The following is a 14369-nucleotide window of genomic DNA, read 5'->3' on the forward strand; positions in this document are numbered from 1 at the left end:
GGTGCAGTGTGTCGGAGGAGTTGGGGCCAATGGCTTCCAATTGTCTGAGATATCCAGAGTGTGCTGGCTGAGCCAGGCAAGAGCTAAGCTTCTTGGAGATGGCCTTGCCGCTAGCCGTACTCTAATCCCGCGTTCATCTCGCCTTCCTCTTTGCCTTGCAACCTCGTCCCAGCGCGGCGGGGAGGCCAGGCGTAGACGTCGACAAACGGGGATATCAACCAGGATGGCCATGCGGGTGATATAAAGGCTGACTCGCCGTCCGGCGTTTACCATAGCATTGCCATCTTCTGTGCTGTACCCCCTTCACCCGGACCTCGTCGACTGTGCTTTTGGCCAGCGCTCCGACTGTGCATATCCTAACTCTGTTAGCTTTTGCAGCGGGTACTTCTTTGGGCTTCCTGATGGGACTGGCAGCATATGCCTCGGCGCATGCGGCATCTGTGATGAACGGCTATCGCGGGAAGATTGAGTCTCGCGGTCTCCTGACAATTTAATATATGCTGGTCCTCTCTCAATGTTCAATCTGTCCTAGCGTGGAGGAAGAGCATCGGTGGTGGGTGACAGTGCTGCTGCTGGACGAGCAGACAAGCGACAGAGAAGGCGGCCCACCGTTCAGAGTTTGAACGATTGACGAAGTCTTCTCTCTCGGATCCGATTGCATTAGAAAAGGCTACATTATCCTCGTTGGCAAGATGAGATTGTTTGCGAGAAGATCCGTCATACGCCTCGTTCTGATCTACTGGAAGGATGTCGTTGTTACCGTGTTGGCAGCTTGCGGGTGAATGGGGCCAATGGCACGACCTCCGCCTCTACGCCTCACTTCTAGCCAGAGGTTTCAGTTTAGGATCAAGCCCACGTTACCTCCAAAGTCAGGTTCGACCACTCAAGAAGCTCAATGTGTACAATGATTAAAACGTCCTACACCCCAGTCTAAACGGCTTCGCCCAACCGACCCATTGCCTCTTCCACCCATCAGCCTCCTCTCAGGTCTCCACCTCCATCTTCTCCGCCTCATCCCCACCCTTCCCCTTCCTACCCCTCCCCTCCTCCTTGCCCTCCCCATTACTACTATCCTCACTCTCCCCATCCCCACTCGGACTCTGCGCCCTGGAATCGCTCAAATTCCTCCTCCGACTCCCTTCCATCCAGCTCTTCACACCCCCAATCAAACCCATCGCATACCCAGCCGCAAAGTCCCCATTCCTGCCTCTACCAAGCGGACTCTTCGCGCTGCTGGCCCTCACACTACCAGGCGTGCCGTTCCGCAAGCTCGGCGCAGGACTGTTCGGCCTGCTCGGCGTCCAGAACTGCTTCAGGTCCCTGCTCAACTCCTGCCCGGTCGTGGTCCAGTTCGTGCGGATGGTGTCCCTCAGCTCGGAGACATGGCGTTTGATGTCCAGCTCGTTCTTCTTCAACCAGCTGACATTGAGCTCTTGGCGGGAGGTGCCGCGCTTCAGCTGCCGGCCGACGTATTGCTCGTAGTCGCGTACGATCTTGGTGATGATGCCGGTCGTGCTGACGCCCTCCGTGCGCTGGGTGACCAGGAACATGCCTTTTTCTTTGATGGGTTTGTAGATGTCGTCGCCTTCGCTGGCGCCGTAGGGTAGGTCGTCGTGCGCGACGTAGTCGACTTGGTGCTTTTCGAGGAACTCGACGGTGATGACCCAAGGGCAATCCTCAATGACCTCGTCTACCCAGCGGCAGTGTCTGAGAGATTCGGCGCGTTCTTTGGCCGACATGACGGTCAGACCCTTTCGCTTGTGCGTCTCCGTGTCGCCCGTTACACCGACAATGAGCCAGGTGTCCGGGAAGGCTGTCTTGGCCTGCTGCAGCACCCTCATGTGCCCCAGATGGAAGAGGTCAAAGACACCATCCGCATACACGCGGACCGGTCTGTCCTTCGGAGGCGGGTTCGTCTTGTAGCCCACTGGGTCAATAGCGCCTGCAGGCGGTGGAGCAGACATGCGCATGTTGTCCCCAGCTTCTCCATTCTCTCCGCCTCCCTCAGCAAAGGCATTGGCAGGCATCTGCGCGCTGTGACTGGGACGGCGCTGGTGGCCATTGGCGGGTGATGCTGAGGGCTGCTTCGCGTTGGAAGCCGATCGGGTGGATCGTGGTCTTTTAGCTGGTGGATCCATCGACTTCCTCTCCTTTACATCCTCGAGTACGGGGTCTGTAGTGTCCTCTCCTGATGCATCTCGCGAGCTGGGCTGGGCAGCGTCCGAGGGGTCTTTGGAGGCGGTGCCCGCTCGCTTTCGTTTGGGAGCCATCGTAGGTTATGTGGATCGCCCTGGGACGAAAGCGTAGGTGTCGTAGGGAGGGATGTAGGTATCAATGGCAACCTCGAACTCCTGCCCAACTTTTTGGACGAAGGCGCGATCTGGGCGCGTCCGTGCAGCTGAGCTTGGGCTTGATGAATCCAGACCAATGTCTCGATGCACGTGTTCCAGGTAATCCTCCTTCTCAAATGAATGTCACAATATGCAGAGACATAAAGGAGAATTCGAGTCAAGATAACAGGCCGATATTCACCTGCGAAAGCCTGCCGGTAAGCTCTTGGCCGCTACGTCGCGCAACGTCAACCTGCATCTCTCAGCCTCCTTCCAAGGTCTGGACTTCCTGGAAAAAGCTGGCACGACCTGCCCTTATCCTCAGGCACGAGGCGACTTCAACCTCACCTCTTCTTTACCACTGCACACATGTAGGTAGACTTTGAAAGGAGTCAAGATGGGTGAGCATAATCATTTATCAACATAACGGTACCGCCGAGACACAGACAGCCTAACTCCACACGCTCGGAAAAAGGATCCATGCACCACTGGTAAGGGAGGAAGAAGGAAAATGCACCGCCCTGCTGTCCACGTCTAGGTCTGAGCCAACATGCTCCATCGCCTCGTCATTCGTATACGCATCCACCAGCCATGACGAGAACGGGTCACGGAGAGCTCTGCGGCGAGACTCTGCGAACGCCGCGGCCTCTGGGAGAACGTGGATGTGAACGTCGTGAAACAGTTGATGTCGGAGGTCGGAGCGCAAGACTGAGGGTATCAAATCGTATTCCACTGATGCCGCCGCCGTGAGATGAGGAGCGCGAGCCCTACTTCGACTCCTTGTGTTCCGCGGCGTTCTTGGTAGTCTCTGTATCCGCCGAGTCCGTAGCGGCAGACATCTTCGGCTCACTCTGCTGGCCGCCTTCCTCCTGCTGCTTACTCGCCTCCTCCACTTTCTCTGCAGATGCTGTGTCTCTACCGTCTAGCGATGAGCCTGGTGCTGGTGTCTCTTCCCGTGTACTCCTGTCCGTTTCGCCGTTTGTGGAAGGATTTGCTCCATCCTTCTGTACCTGCTCGTCCAGATCTTTCTCTTCCGCCTCCTCAGCTTCACCTCGGTCCTCCATATCGATATCGCCATCGTCGTCGTGAGGTCCTCCCACAGAAATCTCTGTGCCGTCGCCAAGTAGAATGATGCGCCCCTGTCTGCCACCAATGAAGCGCGTCCGCTGATCCATATCCATCTCATAGTCGTCAGGTGAGTCGTCGAAGTGATGATGTGTGCCAGGTCCTCTAAACTCAGCTGCAAGGTAGTCAGCATAAGTTTCTACAGGGGAGTACCCTCGATGCAACGCACGGACGCAAAGATGGCGCGCCACAGTGGCCGCTTGCTATTCATCGGAGGGCGTGGGTGAGGATGACTTGCCATACTCTGGAGGAGCGCATGGTCCGTCTCCGTTCGCCACGCGATCTCCAACCATCTTGTACCAGTCTTCCTTCGACTTCCCATTCAGCAGCGCAATCACGACCATAGTCATATTGTCGCAGCCTACACCGCCCGTGTCGCTGTTCGATGCGAGGCAGTTGTCCATCATGTTCTCGCAGATTGCGTGGAGCTCTTGTTTGGCTGCGATGCCTCTTCGTACGAACTCGATCACAGCTTGTGAGGATTGGCAGTCCCAGATGCCTGCTGGAGATTAGCTATGATTCTTCCTCCTTTGATGTCTCTCCGCACATACCATCGCATGCAATGACCAGGAACTCATCGTCGTCTGTGAACTCGTGCACCGTCACGTCCGGGAAGGCTGTGACGATCTGCTGCTCCGGAGGTAGGTCTGCGCTCTTCTTGAACTCGAAGTCGCCGATCGCTCTGCTGAGCGCGAGGTTGCCATTGACACGGCCGAAGTCAACAAAGCCGCCCGCTGCACATATACGCGCCTTCTCGCCTTCGTTCTGCGGTTTGTGGTCGAATGAGAGTGGTTTCGCGCGGCCCTTGATACCCAGCACCGATCTCGAGTCGCCAGAGTTGCCCTGCACGAATTAGCTTCCTCTGTTATCCTCTCATAGCGCGTACTCGAACATACCACGTAGATCTTGTCGTGCGTGACGATGCCCACGGAAGCCGTGCAGCCAGAGACTTCCTCCTCGTACTTTGGATCTAGCAGAGCGCATCTGTCAGCACCGATATGTTCTTTTTTCCACCAGAGCAAGCACACACCACTAAGTATAGCCCGATCAATCGCCAGAAACCCATCCTTCAGCGCCTGCTCAAAGTCCTTGTTCTTGAAGCTCTCCTGCTTCGCGATGATGTTGTGCAGATGTTCGCCCGTATACAGCGCCACCTTGTCGCCTCCATGTCCGTCATAGACGCCGAAATACGATATCCGCACGTCGATGTCCGCGGGCTTCAGCTCCTCGCCGTCTTCCAGCGCTTGTAAGTCCAGGACCGCGGCGTGGGCGTCCTCCATGCTTATCCGCCAGCCCTGCATGGCGCTGACGCCGAAGGCGACTCGGTCATCTTGGCCTTCGTCTGATTTCTGTACCGCATACACGTGTTAGTAGGGTCTGTCAATAGTAGCGCGCATTCTCGCTTCTTCCCAGCTTTTGCGGTCGCCCCCCGCGGGCAAAAGGATGGTGCCGTGGTGCTGATTCAGCGAGACAGTGTGAAGTTGGGATATCATACCTTCTCGACCACGGGCTCACTGAGTGTCTGACCCATATTGGCCTATCGAAGCCAAGAGGCTGTGTGGGTGTCGCGGTGGGCTGGTCTCGAAGGTCGTTGTTAGGCGAGATTGGCGAGGTGGGGAAGGTGTTGGAGAGGGAGGTGAAAGCCCTGGACAAAGGTGAGCGTGTTTGCCGTCCAGTATGGCAGAAGTTCTCGGTGGTGTGACACGAGCGGAGCGGAGGCAGGCGGCGGAGCGGGTGGAAGAGCGGTAGGGAGGAAGAGGGTGACACTGACGACGGTTCCAAAGCAGAAGCCAGTCGAGCCAGTGACGCAAAATCGCCTGGTCTTGGCGTTTTCGATGCTGGCTAGACCGGAAGCGGCCTTTGCTTTTCTGACTACACCAACACCACCACCATCTATATCTATATATGATTATATCTATGGACGTTGTCCTCGTCACTCAGTAATCATCATAAGCACCCGCCTGCAACTGCGTGAGACACCACTCTTCACTCGCCAGCCCCTTTTCCTTTGCTCTCGCCAGCGCCTTCTTGTCCTTGTGCCAGTCACATGCATAGTCACACTTCGCATTGCTCTCATCGCCAAAGTAGTCGCAAATCATGTTGTGTCGGCACTTTTCCACGGTCTCGCAATACTTGATCAAAGCTTGGAGACTCTGCCCCCGGTTGATCATCGCCTGTGGGCCCGCTCCATTCGAGGCATTGCGACCATTCCTCTCCTGCTCCCGTGCCATCATCTGAGCAGCTCGATCCCGGTCTTCGCGGCTGTAGTAGAGGATGCAGATGCTGGCTTTCCCGTCTCTGCCTGCACGTCCAGCTTCTTGATAGAAGCCCTCGAAGGACTTCGGCATCTGCCAATGCACCACAAACCGAACGTTCTCCTTGTCGATACCCATACCGAACGCTGTGGTAGCCACGATGACATCGTAACCTTCCTTGTTGAGAACCCATCCATGGAGATGGTCGTCTTTCTGCTCAGTGGTGAGGCCGGCGTGGTAGGCCTTTGCACCAATGCCGTCAGCCTGAAGACGGGAAGCCAGCAGTTCTGTGTCTTTCCGGAAGAGGGTATAGATGATGCCGGGTATGCTTGACGGTCGTTCACTCCGCTGACTGAGCTCCTGGGAGCGTGTGGGATTGCTGGCTCTCCGTCTGTGTGCGGCTCGTAGCCACTGCAGAAAGTCATCGTAGTGGTCCTCTTCGTCACACTTGAAGCGGACTTCGTAGTGAAGATTCGGCCGGCTCGTGGTCATGGTATAGCTCTTCAGCTTTGCCACATCGAGGCCCAGAGTACCGATCACATCGTCTCGAACGCGGCTGGTGGCTGTAGCAGTGCAGCAGATCATCGGTACGTCGGGAAACTCTCTTTTGAAGAAGGAGAGGGCTTTAAAGCTGGGTCGAAAGTCATGGCCCCATTCAGATATGCAGTGGGCCTCGTCAATGGCGATACGAGCTAGTTCACGTTGCTCGTAGACGATCCGTAAAAGTCTCTGGAAGTAGTCCAAGGTACAGTACTCCGGCGTGACGTACAACAGCCTTGTCCGTGGATGGCCACTCTTGAGATCATCCAGGATAGCATTCTTGACGTTGAGATTCGTGGTGCTATTGATGGTGGCCACCTGGATGCTGGCAGCTCTGAGAGCAGCGATTTGGTTGTTCATCAGCGCCAGTAACGGCGATACAACGATTGTGATGCCATAGTCCACAACAGCGGGAAGTTGAAAGCAAAGACTCTTGCCGAAGCTGGTCGCAGCCTGCAGGAAGACGTCGTTGCCCTCGAGAGCAGCCGTGATGACTTCTCGCTGAGTCGGTCTGGGTGATAGATGTCAGTACTCAGACTCAGCTCTTTGAAGTACAGCAGATGCTGAATCATGCCTTACCTGAAGCTGTCTTTGCCAAAGACTCGTCGCAGGGTGAAGTCGATATCGATTCTTTCACCCCCATTGCGTCGCTTGCCACCCGCCATGACTACGTCGTCCGCGTGAAGGGCTTCCTAGTGAGAGAAGTGTTACCTCTGCCCGCCCAGGCGCAAACGCAGCTGATGGTTCGTGTTGTGAAGACGGATCATGGTCGAACGTCAGAGCCTCACGTGTTTTGAGAACCAACGTCGATTTAAGCGACGAAACCAAGTGCTGGATGATAAAAGGTAGCTTTCGCGAGAAGAGATGTCGTCAAGAAAAGAGTAAGAGGACCTGGAAACACGGTGCTGAAAGAGCTGTAAGGTGGAAGTCGCGACTGCAGCACAGACCAAGTAGCGATTTGGGTGCGCTCTCACGTGCACAGTGTCAAGGCTCCTTATCGACAGCTTGTTGTACGTTATATCTACATGCCCCCTCTATAGAAGCGATTACAATGTATAGTCGTCACCAACAGCCTTCCTCACATGTTCCTCGACCTTCACCCTGTCATCCTCACTCATATCCGTCCAGTGCTCCTGGATCTGCTTCCACACAGCAAGCACTTTCTTGGCTCCAGCACACTTGTAGAAAGCGTAGATTGCTCTCATGCAGAGGAAGGGGGAGAACTGCACTGGTCGGTCTTCGTAGGGGATGTCTTCATCTTGATACTGCGTTGACGCGGCTTTGTTGCCTTCCGCGATGCTGGTCGTCTTGGTGAAGGGAGAGTAGGATTGTTGGGAGGCGTTATCCGTTCTGGAGTCACTGGGCGAATGGTGCTGGTCGTTAGTACTGCTGCCTTCCCCTGAGGCGAAAGGCGAGTAAGCAGACGCGTCATCCTTCTCTTTCGGCTCACTGCGCTCATCCTCCGTAGCAGGAGGTGCGGCAGGAGAATGGCGCTTGTCCCGTTCCACAGCCTGCAAGAATTCATCCCAGTAACGCTCCAGGCTGAGACGACTCCAAGCCGTGTACCCGTGTCCCCCCCACCGCCAGAAGCCGGCGAAAAGCTCAAGATACACGCTGCCGTGGACCTTGCCGCCGTACATCTCGCTTCGCATCTCGGCGATGAGCTCATTCACCCTGTCAAGATTGCCTGTCGCAAGACAATTTTGCTTGAGCAGGATCCGGCAAGTGCGAGCATTAGGATGTATGGGTGCTTCTCGCTGGACCGCCTCTTTGTGCTCTTCGTTAGAATACCGTGAACCAAAGAAAGACGATTCGTGGTCCGCCTTCTCGAGGCGCAAGACGCTGGCAGCATAGTCTAGTCGACGACCTAGCCTCCGTTCTTGACGCCAGTCCCGTGGGCTGACAGAAGTGTCGGACTTCTCGGCATGCAGCGTCTTCATCCTCTGAAAGACATTCTCAGCGCTTGGTAGCTCGCGGGCACGTACTAGTGCCAAGATGACACAGTTCATGACTGCCGTGTCCACAATCTCACCAGCATTCACAAGCTCACGAAAAGCTGCACGTACACCTTCACCATCTTGTCGAAGCCCCGCGTAGTGGATCATACTGGTGCGGTAGTATCTATTCAATGGCATCTTCCGCGCCTTGAGCTCACTGATGATCGTGTCGGCCAAGGCAAAGCGTCCAGCTCTCGATGCAATGTCGAATAGGATGTTGAAAGTAGCATGGGTGGGCTTCACACCCTTTCCCGTAGTCTCCATTCGCATCCATGTCTTGACCGCAGACTTGACTTCTTCCGCCGTCACTTTTCTTGCCCACCGGCCCGCAAAAGCGATTGCAGAGTTCCACTCATGTGCCGTCGGTTGGATCCCTGCCTCGATGGCTTCGTCCAGAAATTCGATGTATCGTTTGCTGCTGGCGATGTCCTTGAACTCCACCCATGCAAGATGGCGGAAAAGGCGATGCACAGCTGTTTCACTAAGATAGCGAGGACTGCGTGGGTTTGTGGAACTGTAGAGGTTCCAGATTTCGTTTGTGCTCTCGCCCAAACAACTCTCGCTAATCAGTCGCTCCAGACCTCGGATCTTTGCTGCATGGGGCTCGTTCTCGGGCGGAAGAACAACACGGTCCGCGTGTAGAGGCGTGGACTCCTGCTCCGGGGGCACAACTATACGTGGAGCGAGACGCACATGGTCTCTCGGGGGTTGTGTAGTCGCTGTCGGGCGGCGATCTTGCGGTGGATGGTAACCGGGCTGCTCCCAGAGATCTGAAGGACTGTGATATGTGTTCGCCAGCTCTCTGTACTCGTCGCGCGATATCGCCACTCTAGGTGCCGGGGGTAGAGCAATGTTTAGACCTTGCCTGCGCGGACTGATTGTCGAGAAAGCTCGCGATGCCTGCCCTCCGCACCGACGATTGGCGTGGGCAGGTTTCAGCCTCTCTGTCCTTGCGCGTTGTCTGCAGGATCCTGCGGCGGCCAATGCACTGATGAAGGCCTTCTCCAGCTCCCATTCACCATCAGGCCTGCGCTGGTGCCCACCTCTTCTGATGTCATCGCCGTCGGATGAGGACTTTGTCCACCTTCTTTTCTTTCCTTCCGTTGTACGCTTTTGTTGGGTGATTGCACGGGAACATGCTGCTATCGTCGAGGGGCTCGGCAAGCTCTTGGGTCGAAAGAGGGTGTTGAGGAGGAACATGAAGCGGACCGCATCGTGCCAGTTGCTCTCTCAGCATCGCAATGGCATGATACTTCCTCCTAATACCTGTGCCCTTGTCGCGTAATTGTCGTGCGCTTCTAGCGAGAGAGGAAGATGTCCTCCAAGATTGAACCCATATTGCCAAGACATTGCGGGAAACCCCCGAAGACTTCATTCATTGCGAGCAACATACACGTACAGTTCGTTACACCACCTCATTGTCCACGCATCTTCCACCGCCTCAATGGGCCGACTGAACCACGCGGCCTCGCGTGTCCACACCCAGGCCACCCAGATTCTCAACAACACACGGCACACCTACCCCCCTCCCTGGCTAGCAACCATCCAAACCACGCCTCCCTCTTCGAAGCTTACTCGTCCCGTCCTCAAACGCGCGCAGAAGCCCGGCAAGCGATCATCCCGCATCTTCACACCGGTCAATCTCACATACCAAGAGGACAAGCTACGATGGGAATACTTCAATGACCATCCTTGGGAGCTGGCAAGACCACGAGTGGTGCTTGAGAACGATGGCAGGGACCGGGAACGATGGGACTGGGGCATCGAGCTTGATGTTTCGTTAAACCGGCCAAGGCGGAAGACGAGAGATAAACGTGGGAGGACGGAGGACGATTGGGAGATAATTATGGACACGCAGGCTGCGCGGCCGTTGAACGGGGAGGCGTAAGTCATTCACATTAATGGTATCGCTGTCGCGAGCTATCTCTAACCACTCTCGGGCTGCCAGGGTGATACAACGGCAGCAATGGCTCTTAACACATACCCCTTTGAGCTCAGCAGCTGCCTACGACCAAGCGCGAAAAGAGCTCTACCGCGTCCGACATTTCCAGGAAACTGAACAGCGAGTCGCACGAGAAGAGGCGCAGAGTGTGGGTGCTTTCTTCGGTCTCGGACCGTTGGAAATTGGCATGCAACTCGAAGACAAGGCGTACGAGGACTGGAAGGAATGGGCTATTCGGGAGACCGCAGCGCTCAAGCAGATCCAGGGCAGTGCTTATACTGGTGTTGGTACAGAGGAGGCTGAGGATGAGATGACACCGGAACTGGGTGAAGGATCGGCGGAGGAGCTTGAAGTGGTGAAAGAAAGCATTCCGTCGACGCAGAGGGGCCAGCGGGCGAGAGGAGATGCCGCGATACATCCTTAGTGCCACCCGAATTTTACATTATCACATGCATCGCCATTCCGGTTCCGGTCCTTCCCCATCGGGTTACTTGAATTCTGCCTCGCCGCACGTCCACACGCACTGAAATACGAAATTCGACACCTCAAGATAACTCTCGAACCACCACTGCAACTGACAACGCCTTGCCGTTGTCGTTGCCGCACCTAGATTGCACTTCTGTTGATGCATTGTCTAACTGTGTACTACTAGGCCGCAGAACATTGTGCACCGCCAAATTCGAGCTGTACCATTCAACATGGCGGTCAATACTGCAGCTACCGCGGCCTCACCACTCTTCCGTTTGTCCCGCGAGCTTAGGGACGAGATCTACAAGTACGCTGTCGTCGAGGAAGTCATCATCCTACAAGGAACCAGTATTGCGGAGCCTGGCCTGCTTCAAGTCAGCAAGCAGGTCCGCGCAGAGACCACCCCAATTGTACGTACATCAGCTCCTGAACCTACTCCTATTACTTGGTTCTGCATCCTCCCGCAAAGAAGCAGAGTTGGTATCGACGAAACGAGCTTACTCTTGCCTGGTCACCTGAAGATATGCACTAACAACCTATGCCCACCCTAGTTCTACAACAGATGCGACTTCTTGGCCGAAGTTCGCGACTACGACTTCAGCAACCTCAAGCGTAGCCACGTACGCCTCCGAAAGTACGCTCGCCTTTTTGTTACCAATCTCGAATACAATGCTATGGGCATGATTCCGCATTGGCCGAACTTGCTTTGCTTTCTGGAAGATACGCATCGCGACTGGAGGCCCAACATCAACATGATGATTGGTGATGGGACTGGATTTGGCGCCGAGGAAGTGGTACTCGATGTTCTGTTCTCGTTAGTGAGGAGGTTGAGGGGCGTATTCTGACTCGAAGTGGTGAAGCTTGTCGAAGATCAGAGGAAGGTGCTGGCAAAGTTGGATGGTCGCTGGGCTGGTAACCGGAGCTGAGAGGCCGATAGTGTCTCTGATCGGACACGCGAGGGACAGATCAAGATGCGGGAGGTATGCGAAGGGTTCGTCGACGCAGAGGGGATAAGAGGCAAGAGGCTACGCGGCGATACATCCTTGACCCATCCCACTCAAACTTCATTTTCTCACTTGCACTATCGTTCCTGTTTTCCAGAATCTGAGACACCGCATGCATATGGTTTGCTTCTAACAAATAGCAACCTCACAAACAGAACGGGGTGAGAAGTTAACGTAAAAACCTTCTCTCAGCGCAAGACGACTTGACTTCAGCCACATCCACTCGCAGCTCGGGGTCCTACCCACGATGTCGACCGCGGAGTCGACCACGTCTTCGCCGCTCTTTCGCCTTACACCCGAACTGAGAGAAAAGATCTTCGAATATGCTGTGATCTCTCAGGTCACAGTACCACAGAACACGACCATTATGGAGCCTGGGTTACTGATGGCCAGCAAGCAAGTTCGTGCCGGAACGGTCGTAATGGCACGTTCACCCTTCTCCATCTCAGCAAGAGCACAAGAGCGATGTGACAGATGCGGGATGGTGTTACGCTGTCGACGAGATGACGGTGTTGCTATACCGGTGTGGTTTAGTTGAGTAGCTCGCGCTGACAGCCTTCCCCGCCTCAGTTCTACAAGCGAAGCACATTCGCAGTCGACATTTCGGACTGGGATGACAGAACCGCCTATCACGTTCACGGTCAGATCAGGAAGTATTCCGGCAGTCCGTTCTTCAATCAGCGCCACTACGCACCGTCGCGGGCTCCGCATTGGCCAAACTTGGTACGGTCACTGAAGAGGCACCACGTCGGCAGTATTGGATTCGAGGGGTCGGTCTCACCAAAAAGTGATGAGGCGTCCTCTGCAACACGTGTCGCGGTCGACGTCCTGTTCAACATGGTCGCATTGCTAGACGCCCTGCCATGGAGCGAGCTGATTGAGATCCTGGAGCAACAGAGGAGGAATTTCGTGAAGATCAACAAGCGCTGGGCTGATGACAGAGGAGAAGATGCTGGGGCGGTGTAATGGGAGGGCGATGCTTCTCAATAACGTGAAAAGGTGACGAAGTGGCTCAGAAAGATACGAGGACTCTCTCTCAGGTTTCGAGAAGAGATGGATAATCGACAAAGGCGACACGCCCATGGCTTTTGGAAGGGACTGCACCAAGTGCCATGAGGCTGCCATTTCTAGGTCCGTGAGGTCAGTCAGACGTAAGGTGTCTCCTGTTTCAGCATACTTTGACCCATTGCGCTGTCTCATCGCCTTTGGCTTTCGATCTAGGCAAGCCGCCTCTTCTCTGCCGCTGGCAATCATGGTAAGAACAAGACCACCTTCCTCGTCTCAGTCTCTGCCTTTGCTTCGTTGAGAATCTAGGTGGTGGAGCTGTTCGATCGTCTTCCCTATGGTGCCCTTAACCGGGACGATCTCCTACACTTTCACTCCAACTTCACTCCTCCATATCTCATTACCGTACCGTTGCACTCCTTCCTAGTTAGGCGCACTAGTCATAATTTTAAACGCCAAACGCACAGTGGCCGCACAAGCCAGAATTTTAAACGCCAAACGCACAGTGGCCGCACAAGCCAGAATTGATACATTCGCTTCACCAACCAACACCATTGCCATTGCCATTGCCGCCGCCGCCGCCCCACTGCGCTTCGGCCGCGGATTGCGGTTCCATTATCTAACATTGGACAGTCAAAGCACCCCGTCAGGCTTGTCAGGACCGGCCAGATCGATACCGTCGGCAACATAAGGTAGCTTGTTTTCCGCCCCTCGACAAGCTCCGCGAGTATGTCGACAAACACCGAGGCAGCTCCATTATCGCTACAATACGACATACCGCGCGAACTGCGAGACATGATATGGGAGTTCGCGGTAGTGGAAGACATCACCATCCCTCTGGGTTCTCGCATCGTCGAGCCCGGGTTGTTGCTCGTTAGCAAGCAGGTCCGTGAAGAGGCCGTGTCAATTGTAAGTGACCGAAGGACAGGAGAGTGACCATCTCTGTCCTCCCCACCAGCACAATTTCATTCCAGCCACCTCAGAACAACACTGTCTTCTGGGTAGGCGATTTGCATACGGATGAGCCTTGCTAACTGCGCCCTTCTACCCTAGTTCTACAAGAAGTCCACGTTCGCCATTGAGGTATCAGACTGTAAGTACACTACCCTTAGCCGCACTCTCTCACGTCTTGAACGGCAGACCACCAACCGTATGACGAACGTCCGTACATACGTGCTGTCGAAGAAGCCTCACTGGCCAAACCTGCTCGACAGCTTGAAGTTCGTGCACGCGCGCCTGAATGGGATTTTTCGGTTCACTTGGGTTGGTCAGCCAATTGCGGGCACGAAGCCGTAGGTGGTGATGGTTGATGCTATACTCCACCTGGTTGAATCTTTGAGGGGACTGCCGTGGGATGAGGTGGTGCCAATCTTGGTGGTGCAGAGGAGGATGTTGGTGAGGATTGATGCTCGCTGGGGTGACGACAAGACAGGCGGAGCTGGCGCTGTATGATGAGGGCGGTGGTAATCAACTTCGAGCTGTGGCGGGATGTACAGAGGGAGCATGTCAAGAATTTGGAAACGGCACAGGACACAGCGAGGGCAGGGCTCCAAATCTTGCATGTCTTATCTATTGTGAAAGCGCGGGAGGAATCAAATGTTCATGAATCATCAACCATTGAATTCATTCTTCAACCGAAGCTCTATCTACCCACTGAACGCCCCTTGGATGCCGTCAATGCCACATGCCATGCACCTCAATGC

The 14369-nt window shown here is 55.1% G+C and overlaps 6 protein-coding genes across 6 annotated transcripts; 4 read left to right on the forward strand and 2 right to left on the reverse strand.

Moving 5' to 3' along the window:
* Positions 1-983: 983 nt before the first annotated feature.
* On the reverse strand, positions 984-2270 carry PCT1 (choline-phosphate cytidylyltransferase; the record flags this gene model as incomplete). Its single annotated transcript, XM_064801499.1, has 1 exon — positions 984-2270. The coding sequence occupies one exon, from the start codon at positions 2268-2270 to the stop codon at positions 984-986; it is 1287 nt and encodes a 428-aa protein (XP_064660129.1).
* An 827-nt stretch (positions 2271-3097) lies between these two features.
* PTC2 (Protein phosphatase 2C 2) lies at positions 3098-4986 on the reverse strand (the record flags this gene model as incomplete). The annotated part of the gene is made up of 6 exons (XM_064801500.1): positions 3098-3560; positions 3699-3954; positions 4007-4298; positions 4352-4425; positions 4486-4804; positions 4951-4986. 6 exons carry the CDS (start codon positions 4984-4986, stop codon positions 3098-3100), a joined length of 1440 nt encoding a protein of 479 aa, XP_064660130.1.
* Positions 4987-9691: 4705 nt separating this feature from the next.
* Positions 9692-10613, forward strand: RSM25 (mitochondrial ribosomal small subunit component; the record flags this gene model as incomplete). Its single annotated transcript, XM_064801501.1, has 2 exons — positions 9692-10131; positions 10196-10613. The coding sequence occupies 2 exons, from the start codon at positions 9692-9694 to the stop codon at positions 10611-10613; spliced, it is 858 nt and encodes a 285-aa protein (XP_064660131.1).
* A 274-nt stretch (positions 10614-10887) lies between these two features.
* LTR77_004248 (uncharacterized protein) lies at positions 10888-11502 on the forward strand (the record flags this gene model as incomplete). The annotated part of the gene is made up of 2 exons (XM_064801502.1): positions 10888-11067; positions 11209-11502. The coding sequence occupies 2 exons, from the start codon at positions 10888-10890 to the stop codon at positions 11500-11502; spliced, it is 474 nt and encodes a 157-aa protein (XP_064660132.1).
* A 406-nt stretch (positions 11503-11908) lies between these two features.
* Positions 11909-12627, forward strand: LTR77_004249 (uncharacterized protein; the record flags this gene model as incomplete). The annotated part of the gene is made up of 2 exons (XM_064801503.1): positions 11909-12184; positions 12217-12627. 2 exons carry the CDS (start codon positions 11909-11911, stop codon positions 12625-12627), a joined length of 687 nt encoding a protein of 228 aa, XP_064660133.1.
* A 768-nt stretch (positions 12628-13395) lies between these two features.
* Positions 13396-13962, forward strand: LTR77_004250 (uncharacterized protein; the record flags this gene model as incomplete). The annotated part of the gene is made up of 2 exons (XM_064801504.1): positions 13396-13575; positions 13720-13962. 2 exons carry the CDS (start codon positions 13396-13398, stop codon positions 13960-13962), a joined length of 423 nt encoding a protein of 140 aa, XP_064660134.1.
* Positions 13963-14369: the final 407 nt, after the last annotated feature.

The sequence above is a fragment of the Saxophila tyrrhenica genome, assembly GCF_035928015.1.
Source record: "Saxophila tyrrhenica strain CCFEE 5935 chromosome Unknown scaffold_6, whole genome shotgun sequence".
Lineage (NCBI taxonomy): Eukaryota > Fungi > Ascomycota > Dothideomycetes > Mycosphaerellales > Extremaceae > Saxophila > Saxophila tyrrhenica.